The 23,604-nt window shown below is 41.3% G+C and overlaps 1 protein-coding gene, 1 non-coding gene and 1 pseudogene across 4 annotated transcripts; 1 reads left to right on the top strand and 2 right to left on the bottom strand.

Moving 5' to 3' along the window:
• The first annotated feature begins 902 nt into the window (after positions 1-902).
• On the top strand, positions 903-21,455 carry LOC124078915 (nuclear transport factor 2). 3 transcript variants are annotated; one of them, XR_009224868.1, is made up of 7 exons: positions 903-1,853; positions 2,767-2,856; positions 5,696-5,863; positions 6,436-6,604; positions 8,614-8,795; positions 19,416-19,464; positions 19,705-21,455. XR_009224868.1 is itself a non-coding variant. In XM_046424012.2 (5 exons), the coding sequence occupies exons 2-5, from the start codon at positions 2,806-2,808 to the stop codon at positions 8,658-8,660; spliced, it is 435 nt and encodes a 144-aa protein (XP_046279968.1). In that variant the 5' UTR covers positions 903-1,853; positions 2,767-2,805; the 3' UTR covers positions 8,661-13,107. The 3 variants fall into 3 exon arrangements, 2 of the variants coding, with proteins under 2 accessions (XP_046279968.1, XP_046279969.1); XM_046424012.2 differs by lacking the exons at positions 19,416-19,464; positions 19,705-21,455 and having other exon boundaries at positions 8,614-13,107; XM_046424013.2 differs by lacking the exons at positions 5,696-5,863; positions 6,436-6,604; positions 8,614-8,795; positions 19,416-19,464; positions 19,705-21,455 and adding an exon at positions 3,165-4,038 and having other exon boundaries at positions 987-1,853.
• Trnad-auc (transfer RNA aspartic acid (anticodon AUC)) lies at positions 19,214-19,286 on the bottom strand. The gene has a single exon. It is a non-coding gene; the product is annotated as a tRNA-Asp (tRNA).
• Positions 20,280-22,017, bottom strand: LOC124078930 (palmitoyltransferase ZDHHC6-like; annotated as a pseudogene).
• Between the last annotated feature and the right edge of the window lie 1,587 nt (positions 22,018-23,604).

Raw genomic sequence — 23,604 nt, 5'->3', positions numbered from 1 at the left:
GCCCATCTTGAACATTTTATAGAAATGGAACAATCAACATTATTTTGGGCCCAACACTGGCTAGGCACCAAGGGTACAAGAATGCATAGGACAATCTGCGCTTAAACACTGCTGATTGAGACAAAATAGGTTAAAAAACAAGTGTAGAACAGAGTAATGATTGTTGTGACAGAAATACAAAAACTGTGAGAACATAGCGATGTAAGGGCAGGCTGCAAGAAATAAGGTTTGAATTGGGGCATGGAAGCAGAAGTTCACTAGACCCATGGCAGCTAGTGAACAGAGAGAGACAGCAGCAGTAGGAAAGGGGGCAGCATGAGCAAGGCGCCATGGTATAGAGTTGGACAGCTCTGTGCTCACCCCAGGACCCCTGCATTCCCTGTTTGCTTTTCCTGGTACAGTCTTGTCTCAGCTAGGTACAGAATTGCCTTGATTCTTTCTTCAGATCTTTGCTGACACGTCCCCTCTTCAGAGAGCATTTTCTTGACCTCCCTATCCCAATAGCATCTTTTATCCTTCTCTAACCCTTTATTCTGTTTATATTTCTTTATAGCATTTGTCACTCTTACACCATATTCTGTGTAAAATGTGTATTGGTTTCCTCTGTTCATTTTCTGTCTTCTCAACCTGAAGGAAAGCTCTATAAAGGCAGCTACGTCCCCAGCACCCATAACAATCAATACCAGGCACAAAGTAAGGTGTCCTGTGAATAGTTCATGAATGGTTGAACAAACACTTTGGCAGTATTGTCCTGAGGAATCCCTCTGGGTTCTGAGCTGGTTCCTAGTGTTGAAGACAAGGTGATATTGAACACAGAAATACATAAGTAGGCTGGGTGTGGTGGCACACGCCTGTAATCCCAGTGGCTTGGGAGGCTGAGACAGGAGGATCGAAGATTCAAAGCCAGCCTCAGCAAAGGTGAGGCACTAAGCAACTTAGTGAGACCCTGTCTCTAAATAAGATTCAAAACAGGGCTGGGGGTGTGGCTCAGTGGTGGAATGCCCTGAGTTCAATCCCTGGTATCAAAAAAAAGAAAGAAAGAAAGAAAGAGAAGAAAACAATAAAAGATCTGGGGGTGTAGCTCAGGGGTGGAGCACCCCTGGATTCAATCTCCAGTAATACACTCACACAGACATACATTCACACACGCACAAAGGGAAAGAGGGAACCAACCGGAAACAATTGAAGGAAGCAGCAATATTTAGCCCCAGGAAGGCAACTCCCAGGTGGACAGATAGGCTGCCTTCAAATACCTAAAGGTTGTCACAAGGAACCAGTGTTGGATTTCATCTCAGTGGTTCCAGAGCCAGACTTAGGATAAAAGGACAAAGTTAAAGTGAGTACATTTTGGGTAGGAAGAGGGAAGGGTTCTCTAACAGAGCTGCCTGGCTATCTTGAGAAGGAGGGAGCTCCCAGTTGCAGGAGATATGCAACTGCCAATCAGATGAACCCCGAGGAGCCTGTTGCATCAGGACCTGAATGAGATGACTCTTAAGCTCTCTTCCAGTCTTAAGACTCTGTGGATCTTACTGTCTCCCTAACAAAAAGATGGTATGGGACAGATAGTCCACATGGGTGGATAATCTCCAAGGAAGACAGGATTCTGCAGTTAGGGCTGGGGTGGAAGAGGTGGTCCGCAGCCTGGCGCCCTGAGACTCTGCCCTCTCCCCTCTCTAGCCATCGACATCAACTCCTCAGACATCAAGGCTCTGTATCGGCGATGCCAGGCACTAGAGCACCTGGGAAAGTTGGACCAGGCCTTCAAGGATGTGCAGCGCTGTGCCACCCTTGAGCCACGAAACCAGAACTTCCAGGAGACGCTGAGGAGGCTCAACACCAGCATCCAGGAGAAGGTAGCCCTTACCTCTTCCCTCAAACCTGGGGTGCGAGGGAAGCAGGACCTCAGGACAGAGCCAGCCGTACCTCCATGCTTTGAGCTGGAGACAGCAAGGGGCACCGGCAGGCTCCACAGGACTGTTGAGCAGGAGCACCTACGTGTGCGTATTGTGATGCTGTCTGAGGACACAAGACAGCCAGGGCTAGAACAAGGGTCTTCTAAACTCTAGATGGAAGCTTTAAAAAAAAAAAAAAAACTATGATCACTTAGCATTTAAATGTCTAAGGGAATTGTTTATTCTAAAGTTGGGCTGATGTTTCCTTCTCTTCCAAGACTATTATGATGACCAAATGGGCTAAGGAATGGAAATAGATTGTGAGCATCAAGGGGCAAAGACTTAACTTTGTTCATCATTCTATCCCCAACTTCTAGAACAGTGCCTGGCACACAGTTGTTATTCAGTTAACTTTTGTTGGATGAATAAATGAATGTGCCAAGGGCCCAGAATAAATTTTTTAAATTTGTTCTTATTAGTTACGCAGGATAGTAAAATGTATTTTGACCTACATATATGGAGTATAGCTTCTCATTCTTCTGGTTGTACATGATGTAGAATTACATTGGTCATGTGATCATATATGCACATAGGATAGTAATGTCCGATTCATTCCACTATCTTTCCTTTTCCCATTCCCCCTCCATTCCCTTCATTCCCCTTTGTCTAATTCAGAATATTTGTTCTTCCCCGCACCTCCCCACCCCGTTCCTTTATTCTGAATTAGCACCAGCATATCAGAGAAAACATTTGGACTTTGGTTTTGGGGTATTGGCTTATTTCCAGAATAAAATTTTAATATTTACTGAGAAGAATAGATCGAAATAATGTGACCCAATTCTGCCTCCCTCATAAATACCTCCTCTCTCTTCAGCTCCGCGTTCAATTCTCCACAGACTCCAGGATACAGAACATGTTTGAGATCCTCTTGGACCAAAACAGTGATGCTGATAAGCTGGAAAAGGTGAGTGACAGGCGGCGCCAGTCAGTCAGCAGAGGGCGCTCTCGGACCCGCGGCTCAGGCTGCTGGGTTTCTCAGGATCTCTGCACTTAAAGGCTGTTCAGGAGTAAAGGAGTGAGGGCCCTGGTCCTTGAAGAACGTGGGGGGAAATTAGCCCAAAGTCAAGCACGTTAGAAAACAGTGCCTTAATTAGAGTGAATCAGTATGGAGAGTCATGCAGCAGGGTCAGATCCTGTCTTTAAGATTCTGATATTTTATTCATCAGAGTTTTTTTTTTTTTTTTTTTTTTGGCATTGATTTTGATTTTCAAGAACATTGCACAGAGACCGCGCTGGGTTGCCGCCGCCGCTGCCGCCATCGTGCCAGCCCCTCGGGTCTCAGTGACGCTGGGTGACGCTCCAGAATGGGAGATAAGCCAATTTGGGAGCAGATTGGATCCAGCTTCATTCAACATTACTACCAGTTATTTGATAATGACAGAACCCAGCTAGGTGCAATTTATATTGATGCATCATGCCTTACGTGGGAAGGACAGCAGTTTCAGGGGAAAGCTGCCATTATGGAGAAGTTGACTAGCCTTCCGTTCCAGAAAATCCAGCACAGCATCACGGCGCAGGACCATCAGCCCACACCAGATAGCTGCATCATCAGCATGGTTGTGGGCCAGTTAAAGGCTGATGAAGACCCTATCATGGGGTTCCACCAGATGTTCCTATTAAAGAACATCAATGATGCTTGGGTTTGCACCAATGACATGTTCAGGCTTGCCCTGCACAACTTCGGCTGACCTCCTCCTGGCCAGGCACTCATGCTGTTTCCTCCTCCCTCCTCTTCCCAATACTATCACACTCCTCCAGATGCTCCAAATATCATACACAAATAAGCAGGGCCACAGTGGGAGTGGGCGCAGTGCGCTGCTGCCACCAAGGTGTTGTGCATGATGTTTGGACACTAGCCTAGTTGCATCTGATGGGAGAAGTTTGTGTTGTACCAGCGCATGCCTTGGAAAGACTTAAGTAATGCAAAAGATTGTCTTTTTTTTTTTTTTTTTTTTTTAATCTACTGACAAGTTGCTCTAGTAACCCAAAGAAGTGAAGGAGAAAGCAGCTGCCTCACCACCCAGATATTGATTTGTTCAGATGTTTCAATGCCTCATGATACAATAAAACACGAAATTTTTCTTAACAGTTTAAAAAAAAAAAAAAAAAAAAAAAAAAAAGAACATTGCACAACCTATTATTTACCTGGATTACTAACTTTGGGGTGCCTCTTTAAATTTTGCATCCAAAGGTAATGCCTCACTTGCTTCACTGTAATTTCAGAACTGAGAAACAATGAGAAGTTCAAATAATATTTTATTTCATTTAGAAATATTGAAAGTCATTCTGAAACATTAAAATATGTACTGGTACGGAGGGTTGTGGCTCTGTGGTAGAGCACTTGCCTAGCACGTGGGAGGCTCTGGGTTCAATTCTCAGCACCACATATAAATAAATGAATAAAATAAAGTTTCATCAACATCTAAAAATAAAAATAAAAAAAAGTACTGATACATTTTAACCAAATGTGGTGCAGTATTTTTTCATGTTTCCTTCTATTCCTCCTTTGGAAAAAGGAAATTGAACATTTGAGTGTTCTACATTCAAGAACTTGATAGACAGTGCCTGGGGGTGGGAGATGTTATTTTTATAGTCAGAATATCCACATGATATGCAAATATCTTTTTCCCCCCTGTATTGGAGATTGAACTCAGGGGTTCTCTACCACTGAGTTACATCTGTGGATCTTTTTATTTTATTGGAGAGGGGGTCTCTTTAAGCTGTGCAAGCTGGCCTTGAATTTGTGATCCTCTTTGGCCTCTTGAGTAACTGGGATTACACGTGTGCATCACCACCTCCAGCTTGGAGGCTTTTTTAAAAAAATATATGTGTGTGTATATATATATATTTAATTGCATATGGATACAATACCCCCATTTTTATTTATTTATTTTTGATGTGGTGCTGAGGACCAAACCCAGTGCCCCACACATGCCAGCCAAGTGCTCTGCCACTGAGCTACAATCCCAGCCCTTGGAATCTTTTTTATCTATAATTTTACTAAGTGTTTTTCTTGCTTTGGTTCCTGTTTCCTGTTTTTTGTTTGTTTGTTTGTTTGTTTAATCAGGGATTGAACCTAAGGGTTCTTAACCCCTGAACCACACTCCCAGCCCCTTTTTTAAAAAAACATTTTATTTAGATACAGGGTCTTGCTAAGTTGCTTAGAGCTTCTCTGAGATGCTGAGGCTGACTTTGAAGCCAAAATCCTCCTGCCTCTGCCTCCTGATTCACTGGGATGACAGGCATGCGTAACCATACCCAGCTAGGTTTTTGTTTTCATTTTGTGGGTCCCTCCTCTTCTAGAGCTGGGCATCATAGCCAGGGCCTTGTGCATGCCAGTATAGCTCGACCACTGAGCTATATTCCCAAAACTTATCTATAACTTTAATGGCTGCAATATATTTCATCAAGTTGGTGTTTATGCAGGTTACCTTGACTTCTTCTTCTTCTTCTTTTTTTTTTTTAGATGTTGATGACCTTTATTTTATTCATTTACTTATATGCAGTGCTGAGAACCGAACCCAGTGCCTCACACATGCTAGGCAAGCGTTCTACCACTGAGCCACAACCTACCCTGACTTCTTTGGACTTTTGTTTTGGGGTTGTGTTTCCAGGAGCAGGATTATAAGAGAATACAATGTTCTGAGACCCACTGCTGGCACCAGGCCCTGTACTTGGTCCCTGAACAAAGCTTCAGCAATCATCCCTCCCTCTTGACCCTCCCTGTCTGTTCCTTCCCTCAGGCTGCCAACAACCTCATTGTGCTGGGCAGGGAGGACGCAGGGGCTGAGGGGATCTTCCAGAACAATGGAGTGGCCCTGCTGCTGCAGCTCCTGGACACTAAGAGGCCTGAGCTGGTGCTGGCTGCAGTGCGGACTCTGTCAGGCATGTGCAGTGGCCACCGAGCGAGGGTGAGGACTCTGGGACCGGTGTGCCCAGGGCAGATGGCTGCCAGTACAGGGACATGGAGGGTGACACATGCCCAGGGCTATGACTGGCATAAAGGGAACCTGATGAAAAGTCTAGAGCATTTTCCTGTCCGCCAACCTTGGTTTTATGGTCCCTGTTTCAAAAGACTGTTTCAGGCCTTTTCTGATTGAGCTGGAAAAGGGTTTCATAAAACAAAGGTATCAGGAGTGATTCAAAGGAAGGAGCTGAAGGCAAGGGTAGGCTAGTTCAGATTTTTAATACTGTCTTTGAACCCAATGTGTATTTTACACTCACACCACATCTCAATATGTCTTGCTATGTTGCAAGGGCTCTATATCCCTGTGTGATATGGGCCTGCTGTTTTGGGGGGTGCCCTTCTTAACCTCTGGAAAGAGGTTTCCCAGGCTGTGAGTCTCATGAAAGCATGGCTGCCAGTGCTCATTTCCCTAGGGCATGGAGTGGGATGGGAGTGGATCTTACCCACCCCGTCATGTGCATGGTAACCGGGAAGGACAGATGGTGCTGCTGACTGTGGTTCTTGCTGGGGGTCTAGGCCACGGCGATTCTGCATGCAGTTGGCATAGACCGGATCTGTGGCCTCATGTCTGTGGAGAACGAGGAGATGGCTCTGGCCGTCTGCAACCTGCTGCAGCCCATCATTGACTCCCTGTCTGGGGAGGACAAGTGGGAGCATCGAGGGAAGGAAGAGGCCCTGGTTCTAGGTAGGAGATGTTTTCTTTGGTCTAAGTGATTTCAAAGGGATAGTCAGGCACCAGACTGGGCATTTCCTGTGTGTGGAGGTGGCCTGGTTATTTATTAATTTATCTATTTATTTATCGGTACTGGGAATTGAACCAGGGCACTTCACCACTGATCTACATCCACAGCCCTTTTCATTTTTTATTTTGAGACAGGATCTCTCTTAGTTGATTAATTAAGGCCTTGCTACATTGATGAGGCTGGCCTTGAACTTGCAATTCTCCTGCCTCAGCATCTTGAATGGCTGGGATCACAGATCTGCCTCCACGCCCTTTTTATTTTTTAAGATAAGATCTTACTAAGTTGCTTGGCCCTGGTTTTATTTTTATATGTGTTTTCTGATTATAAAAAGCATGAGAGGCATAACAACAGTATTTACAGTAACCAAAAAGGTGGAAAATACACAAGTGTCAACAGGGCATGATGGTGCACACCTGTAATCCCAGCAACTCGGGAGGTGGAGGCAGGAGAATTGCAAGTTTGAGACCAGCTTCAGCAATTTAGTAAGATCCCTTTCTTAAAATAAAGAATAGAAAGGGCTGGGGATTTAGCTCAGTGGTAGAGCATCCCAGGGTTCAATTTCTAGTCTCATTAAAAAAAAATCTCTATTTTGGATGACTAGGGAAGCAAAATATGACATACACATGCCATGGAATATTATTCAACCTTAACAAGGAAGTCAGTTGTGACATGCTACAACACAGAGGAACCATGAAGGCATTATACTAATTGAAATAAGCCAGTTGCAAAAGGACAAATACCATGTGAATCCAGTTACAGGATATACTGGAGTCAAATTCATAGAGACAGGAAGTAGAAAGTTGGTTGGAGGGACTGGGGAAGGGGCAACAAGGAGTTTAATGAATATAAAAGTTTCAGTTTTGTCAGGTGAAAAACTTTCTGTGGACGAATAATGGCGTTTGCCCAACAATGTGAATATAAAAGATGGCACTGGAGTGGGCTGGGGATATAGCTCAGTTGGTAGAATTCTTGCCTCATATGCACAAGGCCCTGGGTTCGATCCCCAGCACCACACACACACACACACACACACACACACACACATATACACACACACATACAAATATGACTACTGAAGAGTACACTTAAAATAGTAAGTTTTATGTTATGTATATTTTATCCCAATTTAAAAAAGGCTTATTAGAGAAACTTGGGGAAATATAGAAATATGTAAGGATGAGAAAAAAATACCTGTTACTCATTCAGTAACCACTATTATCATCAAATAAAAAATTCTTATAAATAAAAATTTATAAAATTTATAAAAATTTATAAAAATTTATAAAAAATTTATAAAAATTTATAAAAATTTATCAAATAAAAATTCTTATAAATATCTATTTAACAAAATTGGAATTCTGCTTTGTATAGTTTCATGATTTTATCTTCCTTTAGTATTATATTAATATTGCATACCATTTAAAACTCCTTTTTTTTTTAAATTGGGATTTAAACTCAGGTAAAGCTACCACTGATCTACATTACAGCCCTTTTTATTTTTATCTTATTTTTTATATTTATTTTTTTAGTTCCAGGTGGACACAGTATCTTTATTTTATTTTTATGTAGTGCTGAGATTCGAACCCCGTGCCTCTTGCATGCTAGGCGAGCAAGATACCACTTGAGCCACATCCCCAGTCCCCTTTTTATTTTTTAAGATAAGATCTCACTGTTACTTGGGCCTTGCTAAATTGCTGAGGTTGGCCTTGAACTTGGGATCCTCCTGCCTCAGCCTCTCAAGTCACTGGGATTACAGGTGTGCACCACCACGCCTGGCTTGGCATTTGCCTTTTAATGTCCACAGTGGGCAGGGAAGTCCTGGCATCACAGGCCGAAGCTGGAATTCAGGCTCCCAGGACATCTGAGTATGGGAGGGGGGAGTCTAATGTCTGTAAGGAATATAAATTTCCTTTCTAGAAAGCATAATCACTTTATTAACAACTACATACAGTGTCCCTGGATCTCTGCCAGTCGTTGCCAGGAAGTGAAGAACGATAAGAGTCCTTGCTTCCCCGAATGCTGAAGTACAACACCAGAGAAGCACGCCCAGGCGAACGCGGAGTGGAGAGTGGAAGGCTTTATTAAAGGATAGCAGAAAAGACTTCCCCCAGGAGGAAGAAGGGGACCCAAAAGGTGAAATCCGTGCAAAGGGGAGGTCTTCTCCCTTTTATATCTAAGGTCTTCCCTTGTCTTCCCACATTCCGGTCCTTTGTGTCCCTCTATCCTGCTTGTGGTGGGGGATGCAGGTGGGAAGGCCCAAAGGTGACAAAGAGGTGGCCTGATGGGGCGGGGAGAAGAGATCTGGGCAGCAAGGGCCTAGGGTGGTTTGATTAGCATCTCTTAACTGCTTCATTAACAGTTCTTTAGGACAGACTTGGGCCTTGAGGACTTTAACGTTTCAATTTCCCAGTGGTAGTTCTGATTTTCCCAGGCTCGGATCAGACCCTATTTTCTTTATTAGACCGATTTACCTAACTACACTAACTACCTATCGTTAAATCTGGCTTCACTCTCCCCTCTATCCCCTCTGTTCCAACTGATACCCCCAGTTACCAGCGACAAGTCCTGCTTCTTCACATGTTGGAGTGTAGCACTGGAGAAACACACCAAGGCAAGCATATAAAGCAGGGTTTGTTTAAAAAGAGGTAACATAGACTTCTCCCAGGAGGGAGAAGGGGGCCATAGCTGGTATCCTGGTATCTCAAGCAGCAAGGGGGGTTTGCCTTTTTAATATGTCCTAGGCTTCCCTATTTCTCTCCTTCCTGTGTCGGTGACTAGGCCCAGGAGATGCCCAGGTGGGTTGGCCAAAAGGAGAGAGAAGCAGATGGGGTGCAGGGGCCAAGTGGGAGTGATCTGGGCGGGAAAGGGGCGTAATTAACACCCCCCTTGTGGGGAGGGACTATCCCTGAGACAGGTTACCTTAGCAACAGTTTGGAGCAGGGGCAGGTTATCTTCAAGAGGGTGGAAGAATTTCAATTCCCCCATTCTCTGGCTCCACCCTTACCTCTCTGCCCGGCTAATTCTGGCTTCACAACCTCACTAACCTCCTTGCTCTTTCTGGACTTTGCCAGGCGCACTATTTTATTTCAGACACCTAGCACAGTGCCTGGTACACAGTAAATTTTGTCCCTTGCATGACTCTCCTACTGAAGCCAGATTTACCGAAAGGTAGTTAATGTAGTTAGGTAAATCGGGCCTAATATTGAGTAAGATTAAAAAAATGGAGACCATTATCGAATGGAGTCGGAGAAACCAGAGCAGCATTTCATTAACATTAAATTGAAATGTTAATGTCCCCAAGGCCCTGAAACCGTCCTAAGGAACTGTTCAAGAAGCAGCTCCCAGCAAACAGGGAGGTGCTAATCAAAAACCGCCCCAGGCCCTTCCTGCCTATATTACTCCTTCAGCCCACCTATCTCCCACATTTTGGCCTTCCCACCTGCATTCCATCACTGCAAGATAAAGGGAAACAAAGGACAGGAATGTGGGAAAACTAAAAGAAGAATTTAGCTATAAAAGAGGGAAGACCTCCCCCTTCCACAGATTCCGACTTTCAGGTCCCCTGGTCACTGGTAAACAATGGTAAACAGCGATAACATTACCCTGAACAGATTCTTACTGTGTGCCCAGTGCTGTGCTAAGTGCCAAGTGGATCTATAATCCCCATCATCTAGCAGTGCTGTGAGGGGAACACCAATATATAGGTCAGGTACTAGAGATTTAGTCTAAATACCTAGTTCAAGGTCATATAGTGGGAAGTCTTAGAGGTGCACTTGAACCCATCTAACCTGTCTTCAGAGCCTGTGTGCTTCACCCCTTTGCTGCAGTGCACTGAAGCCTTGGTCAGGATCCCCCAGCTCCAGGAGGCCTTCCTGACCCCAGCCCAGGCAGCCCAGGACCACCCCACACCACTGACAATCACAGAACTTTCTTGCTATGATGACAGTCTGTTTGTGTGACTGGCTTCCCTTTAGACTGTGAGTTCTGCCTTATTCATGTTTGTTTGTTTTTTACCCCTCAGCCTGGCACACAATAGGCGCAGAGGATATTGGTGCAGGAAGGTGGAGCTGCTTGTATCTTCCAGGCCCCATGGATTGATATAGTGTCTGTGCAAGAGCCCCATGACCAATCAGCCGAGTCTGTCTGTTGCAGGGAGTAGGTATTTGTCCACCTTCATCCAAGCACAGAGTAGAAACTCAGCAACTTTTTGTTGACTGGAAGGATACAATTACTTCTTTAAGGAATTGACATGAATGCTTTGGGCCACTCAGGGAAAGGCTTTTTTTTTAATGTATCAAAGGGAGGCATTTGGAAGAGAAGCATTTTGCTACGGGGCTCATGGAAGAGCTTGTTATGATATATTGCTTTCTGATTTATTGAACAGAAATCTGTGCAAAACTACATTGAAAGAATGTGCTTTTGCCTTCAGTAACTGAGGGTGCAATAACACCTACAGGTTTTAGTGCAGCAATGCCCATATGGGTACAGACAGCTACATAGGATCCTGGGATAAGTCAAGGATATTCCTGGGATACTGGTATTTTATTACCTCTCAGACATAAATGTAACTTCTTATAATTTAAAAAGAAGGTCATCTACACTGAGAGATGAAATGAATAAAGATCCCAGTTAACTGTGGGTTCTAATAGAATAGATTGCAGTTGATTGTTTTTTAAAAAACAATATCTTAAATTGTTGTTAATAGATGCTTATTTTATTTGTTTTTTTTTTCAATTATTATTATTTTTTTTTTTAGAGAGAGAGAGAGAATTTTAATATTTATTTTTAGTTTTCGTCGGACACAACATCTTTGTATGTGGTGCTGAGGATCGAACCCGGGCCGCATGCATGCCAGGCGAGCGAGCTACCGCTTGAGCCACATCCCCAGCCCTTATTTGTTTACTTATATGCAGTTGCTGAGAATTGAACCTGAGAAACTGATGTGACTCCATTTTTGAGAAACCAGCCTTTACCTCACAGCAAAGCCTGCCAAGGAAGGGGCGTGACCCTTGACCTTGGAAAAACCCACAGAGCCTTCTTAGGCACATACCCACTCTGCTGAGTTGTTTGTCTGTAAATAACAGGAGAGATCTGAGGCGCCAGATGTCGCTGACTCAGTTAGGCTAGGTGAGGACCCATAGCAACCCCCTAACAACCACCAATCAGCATGAGACAGGGAAAATACCTGGGATGTCAGATGACCCCCAGTAGACTTGGTCGTTGATAACATGCTAGGAAACCATGTAGTTTAACACGTACACCCTTCACGGATTAAACCAATCAGTTCAAAATGAATACCCCTCTTGTACTAACCCATCACCCCTACCCAACTTGTTCCCAATAGTGAATGTGCTAATCAATGTTAAGAGTTGTTGTTTGATTTTCCCACAGTGTGAAATGATTTGCTGTGTGATGTTGTGACACATAGAATATCCCCCCAAATCTATAAAATCTCACTGAACAAAGGACTGGGACTCACTCCCTGGGACCACTGCGTTGGTAACGGTTGTGAGTCCAGGCTCGAGCTTGCAATAAAGACTCTTGTGTGATTGCATCGGATTCGGCTCCTGGAGGTCTATTGGGGTCCCACGAATTTGGCATTACAAACCCAGTTCCTCACACATGCTAGGAAAGCACTTTACCACTGAGCTACAACCCCAGTTGCTGACTTTTGCAAATAGTAGCTATAAGAACACTTCTTGCCCAAGACGCTTGTTCACTCAAAGTATAAGCCAGAAACAGTTCTATCTGTTGTAACCAATCCTGAGCTGTGTCCAAATATTGTAACTATTTTGCTACTGTGTTACTTGACCATTGTTCTAATAAGTGGAGTTTTTAAAAATATTGATTTTTTTTTTTAGTTGTAGTTGGACACCATACCTTTTTTAAAAAATATATATATATTTATTTTTATGTGGTGCTGAGGATGGAAGCCAAGGCTGCTCATGTGCTAGACTAGTGCTCTACCGCACGCCCTGGGAGCCACAACTCCAGCCCAAGTGGAGTTTTAAAATCTCCAGCACTTGGAGATCTTTTGTTCTATTGAGGGTTTTGTGGGGCTGCTATTCTTTGTAACAAGGTTTGGTTGAAAGATAAGAACATTGGATGTACGCAGGTGCACAAGTGCTTTCCTTAGAGCCAGAAAGCTTGCAGTGAACCCTGCACCTGCAAAACAGGATCCTTTCAAACAAAGGAGAGTGGGAAGTGACTATCTCTCAGTCTCACCAATTGGTTCAAACCAGCTCCAAGAAAACAGATTCAAATTAGGAACCCGAACCCCACCCAGAGCCAATTCTTTTTGAACAATAACTTTTATCAATGCCTCAGGAACATTAGGAGCTCAGTTCTATTTTAAGTAGCAAGGTTGGAGATTAACGCTGTGGTCAAGTTTAATAGTGTAATTAATTAATTAATTAATTATATTCTACCTTATTATTTTAAAAGATCATGAGGGTTTTTTTTTTTGTTTGTTTGTTTATTTTTTTTTTACAGTTTTAAATACAGTGACAATGAAAAATTTAAGAAGAGAGTTGGAAGCCCATTATGTCCAAGTGGGAACTGTTTGCATATGGATAAATATTTTAATCATGAAATTTGACTCTGGGCTTCTCAGCATTCAGGGTCAAAACAGGAATGGTGGACCATATAAATTTCATTAGAAGAAGAGGAAGAGGAGGAGGAGGAGGAGGAGGAGGAGGGAGAAGGAGGAGGATGGAGAAGGGGGAGGAGGAGGAGGAGGGAGAAGGGGGAGGAGGAGGAGGAGGAGGGAGAAGGGGGAGGAGGAGAGAATGAGAAGCAGCAGCACTTTTTCTTTCTTTCTTTTTCTTTTTTTGCTTGTTTGTTTTTAAAAGAAGCATTTTTTAAAATATTTTTTAAATTGTAGATCCACAGGAGTGTGCTACCACTGAGCCACAACTCCAGCCCTAAAAGAAGCACTTTTATTTGGAGAAGCAAACATTCACCTAGCATTGCACTATGGGAAAATTAGATTTCATAGGTCCTCGTGTAAGGATTTGGGGTAAACTTCTCAGAGATGTCTTCCGGTGTGTTTTTGCAGGAGCAAAAATGGTCTGGGTCTTACTACGAAAGCATAAATCAGTTATGGAGAAGAGTTAATTAATAAGTAAGCTCCCCCATCAGTGTGATTCCACGCCACATTGATTTTTAACTTTGATTCAGGGAGGAGAGGTGGTAGCTCATCATGACTCGATTTCCAGAAAGATGGATTTTAGAGACCTTACCAACACAGGCACCACAAACCAGCCAGCTTGAGCAAGCCCCCAGAAAAACCCCCAGACCTTTTCCCCCTGGTTGCTCAATACTGTATTTGCCCCTATGTGAGTCTGTCAAGAGAGAAAGTGAAAATAACCAGGAGTGTCTTGGCCAAGGGCGACATAAACATTAGCACTGACTTCAGGGGCTGAGCAGGAGCTTCAGTTTTTGGAAATTCCCCGTGTGCACAATTTGGCATTTCCACCTGGAGCGTGGTCCTGCTGGGAACAGTGGAAGACAGCCAGACCAGGCATTTGGTAAGAGTCATCCCTGCTCAAAGTCAATAATCCTGGTCCTGAGCTAGCTGGCCCAGTTCCAACATTTAACTTTGTGTATAAAGATTTTTCTAGCACACTTTGACTGGGAGATGCAATTAGCTTGTTTTTCCTGCCTTCTCTCATCTGGTTGTTTTGCAACAAGCTGCAAACATCTGCATTGCATTGCCTATGGAGAATATTTAGCAGCGCAGTAACCCCTATCACTCCTGCACGTCATTTCCAGGAGAGCTTCTACATTCTCTGGATTGATAACCAATGCCTCTTACAAAGGAGAGGGTAGTGAATTAAATGCAGACATCGTATCTCCTGCTCTGGCCTTCTTAATGAGACAGTTTTCTCACGGAGCCTTTGTCTAGCTTTGGTGTGAGATAATGTTGGAATGAATTGGGAACAGCTCTGTGATGGATTCTTTTCAGCTCTGTGTCCTTTGGATGGCACAGGTTCCCTCCTAGGGTGCCAAGTAAATGGCAGGGAAGATGAGCAACAGTCTAAGACAGAGTACTTTTATGGTCAACAGAGGGGCATGAATTGGCTTTGGGAAGCAGGGGCTGGGGCTGTCCCCTTGCTTTCAGAGTCGAGTCAAGTCAAATGATAGGAAGTGAGCTCCCTAAATCCACCCCCCGTTTATTAAACTGGTGCATTCAGAGATGCCCCTGCACTTCTGAGCATGGCACCCGTGGGGTTTTCCCTGTCTGCGTAAGGAAAGTGAGTCACCTCTCTGGTTAATTTCTCTTTCTGACTCCTGGCTCTAAGTCTTGACTTTGCCTTAAAAAATATATTGGAAATGGGTATCATTTAGCTGAGCTACTTACAGGGAACCAAATATCTCTGTAGCTCTTCCTTATATGGTACTTACTGTGTCCCAGTCTCTCTTCTAAGGACTTTCTATGCATTTACTCATTTGATCTCATAAAGGTTCTATGAGTTGAAGGATGTTGTTTTCCTCATCTATAGATGAGGAAACTTGTGAACAGAGAGACTTAATAACTTGTCCAAGGTTGCACAGTGGTGGGGGGGTCTGTAAGACCTCCAACTTTGCTCTTTCAAGATTGTTTTGGCTGTTAAGAGTCCCTTGAGATTCCATATGAATTTTAGGATAGGTTTTCCTATTTCTGTGAAAACCATAATTGGGCATTTTGAAAGGGATTGCTCTGAATCTGTAGATCACTTGGGTAATACTGGCATCTTAACAATATAAAATCTTCCAACGAATGAACAGAGGATGCCTTTCCATTTAATGGTATCTTATTTAATTCATTTCAGTAATATCTTGGTCGTTTTCAGTATACAAGTGACTTTCTCAATTAAATTAATTCCTGAGTATTTTATTCTTTTTGCTAAATCAAATTGCTTTCTTAATTTCCTTTCTGGACTGTTCCTTAGTCATGAGTAGAAATGCAACTGATTTTGGGTGTTGTGTGTGTATCTTAGACCTTAACTGGATTCATTTATTAATTCTAACTTTTTTTGTGTGAAATCTTCAGGGTTTCCTACATATATTATCATGTCAACTATGAACAGAGATAAAATTTTTCTTCTTCCTTTCCAATTTGAATGCCTTTTATTTCCTTTTCTTGCCTAATTACTCTATCTAATATCTCCAGTATATATTTTTTTAATCTGTTGTTGAATTCAATTTGCAAGTATTTTGTTGAGGACTTTTGCATCAAAATTCATCAGGAATATGAGTATATAGTTTTCTTATAAGGTCTTTGTCTAGCTTTGGTATGAGGTAATGCTGGCCTCAAAGAATACAGTGGGAAATGTTCCCTTCTCTTTGATTTTTAATAAAGACTTTGGGAAGAATTGGTGTTCATTCTTCTTTAAATCTTCAGTAAAATTCACCAGTGAAAGCATTTGGTTCTGTGCTTTTCTTTTTTGGTAATTTTTTTTTAAATTATTGATTCAACCTCCTTATAATGACTATAGGTCTGTTTTGGTTTTCTATATCTTTTTGATTTAGTCTTAGTAGGGTGCACGTTTCTAGGAATTTGTTCATTTTGAGGTTATCCAATTTGCTGGTATATCATTGTGCATATTGATTGATTGATTGAATAAATGAACCCAGGGCCTCCTGCATGCTGAGCAGGTGCTTTACCCCTGAACTCTACCCCTAGTCCAGTACTTTTTAATAATTATTTTTAGTTCCATAAAACTACTAACAATGTCTCTTCTTTAATTTCTTCTTTAAAAAAAATGGCTTTATTTTGTTTATTTGTATGTGGTGCTAAGGATCGAACCCAGTGCCTCATGCATGCTAGGCAAGCGCTCTGTCACTGAGCTATTGCCCTGACCCTCCTTCTTTAATTTCTGATTTTAGTTATTTCCTCTCTCTTTTTTTCTTAGTTGATCCAGTTTGTCTGTGAATTTGACTATTCTAGGTGCCTCAGATAAGTGAAATTATATAATATCTTTCCCCTTTGTGTCTGGCTTATTTCCCTTAGCATCACTTTTTTTTTTAATTGCATTTTCTTGAAACTTAGACACGTAGAAGGGATATTTAAGCATTATATAGTTATCTTCAAAGATGATGAAACTGAGGAGGAAGGTGATTAACTGACTTGATTCAGGTCACAAACTAGTTAGAGGCAGGGTAAGGGCTGAAGCTCAGGTCTCCTCTCTCCAGGGTGTCTCAAGTCCTCTACAAATCTGCAAATAGGTAAAAGCAAACAGATACAGAACAGCCACAATCATTAGGCTTTGATGATAAATTTAGCTGTAGAACCTTATTTCCCCTAATCTTTAGGTAAGAAAGAGAAGAGGATGATGGGATTCATCATCTCTAGATTCTTAGAATCAACTACTAGCTCCTCCATATTTAAGATCCCAAAGTCCCAGGCTCCAGTCCTGGATCTGACATTCCCTTTAATGAATATAATCCACATTTTTTTTTTCAACAATGAAAATGTTGATAATAAAACCTACCTCACAGGGTGTTATTACCCATCTGGCACCTACTGGGTACTTATTACATGAAAGTGATTGATGGTGATGATGATGATGATGATGATGATGATGATAGATAGATAATCAGGGAGATGAAGGAAGAGTTAGACTGTGGTTCCCCCAAACTGCATTGCCCTTTGCTCACTTGAAGCCAGTTGAGATCTGCCTGGGGGATTCTGGCCAGCAAATTATGAAAGCTTGCTTGATCAAACTCTTTTCTCTGCTTGGCAATATGAAGATACAAATGTGTATCTGATGGGGGAAAATATGTAAAAGTGTCACGTGGGACTCACCTTTCTACTAAACTTCAGGGAAGAGACCACCTGCCCCTGCACTGTGGGGTCAACACAGGAGGAGAAGCCAATCCAAGAGCCAATGGTGTCATGGAGTAGCCTTGGGAGACTCACCTCCCAGCCATGACCAGAGAGAGGCAAGAATGGCTTTACTCAGCCAGACAGCCTTTGCTCAAGACCATCTGGGGATGAGCTGCTCACTCTGGATGGTGCTGCCCGATAGAAAACAAAACAAAGACCTGGAAGTGAAGCTCAGTAGTGCTTATGAAGCATGCGCAAGGCCCTGGGTTCATCCCCACACCATAAACCAAACCGAACCAAACTCCCCAAACTGTCTTCTCTTGGGATAAAATCTGCCTCTCTGAACTTTTTGGACCTTCTGCCTATGGAATGACCCAGGGGAACTTCATCTCCACACCATACGATAGAGATTTAAATATTTGGGGACAACCATCACAACCCCCAGAAGGATCCTTCCATGAGAGAGCCATTCTCTGTTACAATTCTTCCACTTCCTCCAGAATGCCTAGTAGGTGCTTGGTAGGTTGAATTGGTGGGTTAGTAAGTGAATGAATTATGATGTGTCATTCATTTTCCTCATGACCTTGGTCATCCTTCTTTGGATGTGCCCCAGTGTCTGTCCCAATGTTGTTCAAAATGTGGTTTCCTGTATTGGACACTAGGTTCCACATGAGTCTGAGCCATCTGGAGGCCAAGAGTTGGTACCTCTTCTTTGCAGAACACTTTGCTTCTGTTTGGGTGGCTAAAGGTTGTGTTCGTTTTCTTGGCAGCTGTGTCTAGCCCACTGTTGACTCATCCTGGGCTTAAGATCAGCAGAAATGCCTAATGCAACTTAAACATGTTGATTGCCAGTTTCCCCACCTGATTATTAAAGGTAGAGATTTTTGAAAGGGTAAAAAAGAAATCAATCATTAACATAGCTAGTATTTATCTACTTCTGTACTGGAGATTGAACCCAGGGGTACTTTTTTTTTTTTTTTTTTGTATTTTATTTTGAGACGAGTTCACTGAGTTGCTTAGGGCCTCGCTAAGTTGCTGAGGTTGGCTTTGAACCTCTCGACCCTCCTGCCTCAGCCTCCCAAGATGTTGGGATTACAGATGTGTGTTACTGTGCCCAGCACTATTGTTTATTTCTGTCTTCTGTTCTACTTGTGCATTTATAACTTTTTGCAAATTTTAGAACATATATTTCACATCATCACATATTCTTTAAAGCTTCATTTAATACTGAAGGCATATAAAATCATAATGGAAATACAAAATTCACTCAGTGAATTTCACCTTAATATTTTGTTAGGTAACTTAACTCCCTTGCTATTGTTGGATGTTTTGCTTACTTTCACCATCTCTTTAAAATAATTCCATGATAACTATCTTGGTATGGAACTCCTTTTTAATCTCTCTGATGTTACCGTTTATACACCCTATTATACTGTCTCCCGACATTCTGTTTGGTTTTGTTTTTTCTTGATTGTTTCACACTTATCAAAATCTCTATAAACTTTTTTGTTGTTGTTGTTGTTCTAATATAGTTAAACATTCCTCTCAGCACTGAATTAATATAAATAGGTGTTGTGTCTTTACTAAAAGTATCAACTGAATAGAACCATGGACAGAGCTTCCCATTAGAACTTTCTCTGTGTTGATATGAACCACTGAAGAGGAAGGGAACTTTTACTTTTTTTTTTTCTGTTACATTCTTTTTTTTATAACTTCATTTTGTTTATTATTATTATTTTTAATGTGGTGCTGAGGATCGAACCCAGGGCCTCTCACATGATAGGCGAGTGCTCTACCACTGAGCCACAACCCCAACCCTTGTTACATTCTTAACATTCTAGAATTGACATAAATAGAAATAACATAGCATAAGTCTGACTGCAGGCAAAGCCCACATTAATCTGATGCTACATTTAACTCCCTTGTCTTATTTTTTTATACAGAACATACACTGATCTTTATTGGATTTGACAAAATCTACATTACTAAAAGGTAACACAATTTGAGCTTTTATTGAATTTGACAAATTAAGTTCTATAGTATCTAGGATATCATATAAGAAATAGCAAATAAAGGGGAAACAAATCATCACATGCAGATTCTCCTGGCAAAGTGGGAACCATATCTCAATTGTGCAGGTGAGGTCTAGAGGTGCAGCACATGAAAACAAAACAAAACAAAATCCAGAGAAAATGTATTTACCTTACTTGTGTGAAATGTTTTTCCTTTTAGGGGGAAGAAGAGGTAGTCAAAAGGCAGGAATTCAAAGGCAGGATGGCTTCTCCATTTCAAGATGGTAATAAAGATATTTAATTCATGGCACTAGGGCACCTTTGAGAAAAAGGACACCTAAACCAGAGTGGGCTTGTTGCATAATTTTTTGACGATATGTACAATTTTGAAGTAATGAAGCAGATGTAAAGAATAAGTTCATTTTAACGGTGGCTCTGTTTTTCTTCTCGGGCTGGATATGTTTTAGCATCACAAGAACATTTTCCCACAATTTCTAAGGAAACATCTCTTATTCTTGAATACCTTATATAAAGTAATCATCAAGAATTTTCTCTCCAGCTGGGCACGCCTGTAATCTCAGCAGCTCAGGAGGCTGAGGTAGGAGGATCTCAAGTTTAAAGCCAGACTCAGCAACTTAGCGAGGCCTTACGCAATTTAGTGAGACCCTTTCTCAAAATACAAAATTAAAATGGCTGGCGATGTGACTTGGTGGTTAAGTACCTCTGGTTCAATCCCTGGTACCAAAAATAAGAAAAAAAATTTTTTTTTCTCCATACAACTATACAACAGTATCTCTATATTTCAGGTTCTTTAGTGCAAGGGCTTATGAAGAAGGTTTCAATTCCCTTATTCAAAGGATAGCAGGCGCCAGTATATATAATCTATGAATTTATAGTGAGCACTTCAACTCTTATCTGCTTTTTGTTTCAACTGTCTATTGTTATGCTAAACCAATGACAACCTTCTCTTATTGGCTGCTCCAGTCCATCTCCTTCAGGAGATGATTGTGTAAATACCCATCTACAGTTCTTCGTTGACTTCCCATATCATAAGGAAAAACAAAGACTTCATCAAGTTGGCCATATTGAATTTGATCTTTAGCCTTCTCTTCAATCCATGATTCAGCAGAAGTTTTGTTTTTGAGAATTATTTTCCTTAAAAACAAACAAACAAACTCGATAGTTAATCCCAAGGCAAACAAGATGGCAGCAAATTCAGCTAATCCAAAGGAAAACAATTGGCAGAGGATCTCTCTGGACTTTGCTCCTATCAGTCCTTATTATGTTCCACCTGAGGGAGAGCCGATTATAAAGCTGTGTGTTCATAGTCATAACAAAACCCAAAGTGGTTATGATTGCTGTATGTATATAGGTGACTCTATGACCAGTGTGATTCTGTAATCTGTACAATTAGAAAAATGAGAAATTATACCCCAATGATTCAAATGTATGAATTGCCAAGATCATTGTAATGTCATGTGTAGCTAATAAAAAAATAATAAAATTAAAAAAAAAAAAGTGGTGTGTGTGGGTACAACCCAGCAGTGCCTAAAGGAGAAACAGTGTGAACCAAGCACGACCTTGGGAACCAGGACCTTTGTTGATCTGAGGACAGCGATGATCCCTCTTCATCTGCTACACTTTCTGCAGGGATATGAGCTGGCGCCTTATGTGTTTGGCAGACTCTGACATACTGGAGACACATGGTGTCCTGAGAATTTTCTAGTATCCACCCCAGAGGAACAAAGCCCGGACCAACAAACCTGGCCCTGGGTAATTATAAAGAATCTCCATAGTCTAATTTATCAACATGATGAAGTTCACACTTCCTCCAGTTGTCAAGAACATAACACAATCAATCATAGCCATTGCAGAACATCCTGCTATAGCACCCAGGACTGTGATGGGGCCCCAGCGACAGCCTCTTTAATTCTTAGAGATTTTTTTACCTTGATAAATAAGCAGAATGTACCCATTTTGGTGAATAAAAATGCCTTCCCATTACTAAAGAATTATAAGCTTTTCTTTCTCTGTATGTAGGTTTCCGTGTGCAGGAGTCCACATGTGTTCTTCTAATTGCCACGCCTTTGGGTCATGGGTGTAATGTGGATTGTGCAATTTTCACTGTTAAGCACTCAGAGCTCTTAATCTTAATTAGGAGAAATTATAAATATCAACAAAGGATATGGAAGAGCCAAGATTAAAGTTTGGGAAGTCTTTGTTTTTTCTTATACTGGTTCTAAACCAGTATCTTGGTTTGAAACCCAACCTCAGTCTGCTCCCTGGTTCCTGCACCTTGGCCATCGCATTTTGGCGTGGCCTGGAACCAACTTTCTCCTCCTTGAACACCTCCATCATAGGCACCTCAGTCCAGAGCAAGCAGAAGGCAGATTTGGATTGCCAGGGGCTGGACTGTGGACCCTCTCGGACCGGTGCGTTTCTCTACCAGCAACCTTGCTGCTATTCTCCCTAGCTCTATGGTCTTAGTAAGTATTGGTGTCTGGGAAGACTACTCACCTCCTTTCTTCTTCATGATGGTCTTGGCTAAAGTTTGGCAAACTGTGGTCTGCAAGGCAAGTTTGGCCCACTGCTTGTTCCTGTAAATAAAGTTTTATTGGTATGAAATATGATATGTCAAGAGCTTTGTAATGTTTTGAACAACCAATAAATAAATAAATAAATAAAGTTTTATTGTAGTTCAACCATGTCCATTTTTCCCCATAATGTGCCTAGCTGCTTTGTGTCACAAGGGCAAAAAATGAGTAGTTGAGATAAAGACTGCATGGTCTGTAAGCCTAAGACATTTACTGTCTGGCCATTTGCAGAAAAGGCTTCCCAAACTTTAATTTTGGCCCTTCCATATTCTTTGTTTATATTTATAATTTCTGCTGGGATTTTAATTGAGATCACACTGAATTTTTAGAACAATACCAGATTGCAATATTTTATTTTCCTATGTTTTTAGCTTGTATCAGTTACATTTTATGATTTTAATATAGGCTTTGTGCATCTTTTTTTTAAAGCATTTTTTTTAAAGAGAGAGAGAGAGAAGAGAGAGAGAGAGAGAGAGAGAGAGAGAGAGATTTATTTTTCAGTTTTTGGCAGACACAACATCTTTGTTTGTATGTGGTGCTGAGGATCGAACCCAGGCCGCACACATGCCAGGCTAGCGCGCTACCGCTTGAGCCACATCCCCAGCCCATTTGTTCATCTTTTAATAGATTTATTTTTACATACCTGATTTTTGTGTATTATTGTGAATGTTTCTTTAACTTCTTATTTTGAAATAATTTCAAAGAAATATTACAAAATGAGTACTAAAATAATTCTGTACACCCTTCACTCAGATTTCCTAAATGTTAACACTTGCTTGATTACATTAGTTTTTTCATATTCTCTCTTCCCCCAAACACACAGTCACACACATATACACACACATTAATAAATGGTATTTGAAGAATCTTATTTGTCAAATATTGCTAGTTATATGGAAATAAAATTGATGTTTTATATAGACCTTTAGCTAGTGACTTTGCTAAATTTCCTTGTTACTTCCAGTAATAGATTCTTAGCTTTTCTACATATGTATTCATGCCATCTGGGGAAAAAAAAAAGGCTTTATGGTATCTTTTCCAATTTTTCTTTTATTTCTTTTTCTTAACTTATTGCATTGACAAGGAGCTCAAGTAAAATGTTAAAAAAATGTAGCAATAGAAGTCATTTTTGTTTTGTTCTCAAGCTTCGAAGAAAGTATCTAACATTTAACTACTAAATTTAACGTTAGCAATAAGTGTTTCATTGATATTATAAAAGATATTAACAAATATCTTTTATACCAAATCAAATACCCATCAAATAAATTTACACAGCAATGAGAAAGAATAAATGACTGCTCTATTTAGCAATAGGATGCATCTTGTGTTATAACAATGACCTCACAAAGCCAGAAACAAAATAAAAGTATATTTTGTATGATGGACGAGGACAGGCAAAACTAATCAGAATGGTGGTTTCTTGAAGCAGAAGATTGACAAGGAAGGGTATGAAGGAGCCTTCTGGGAAACATGTCATATCTTGATCTGAATGGTGAGCACAAAAGTATATAAGTATAAAATTCACT

This window comes from Marmota monax, unplaced genomic scaffold (genome assembly GCF_021218885.2).
Source record: "Marmota monax isolate L192 unplaced genomic scaffold, Marmota_monax_Labrador192_F-V1.1 WCK01_AAM20220418_F8-fsc00296, whole genome shotgun sequence".
Classification (NCBI taxonomy): domain Eukaryota; kingdom Metazoa; phylum Chordata; class Mammalia; order Rodentia; family Sciuridae; genus Marmota; species Marmota monax.
This window is presented reverse-complemented; position numbering and strand designations above follow the sequence as displayed.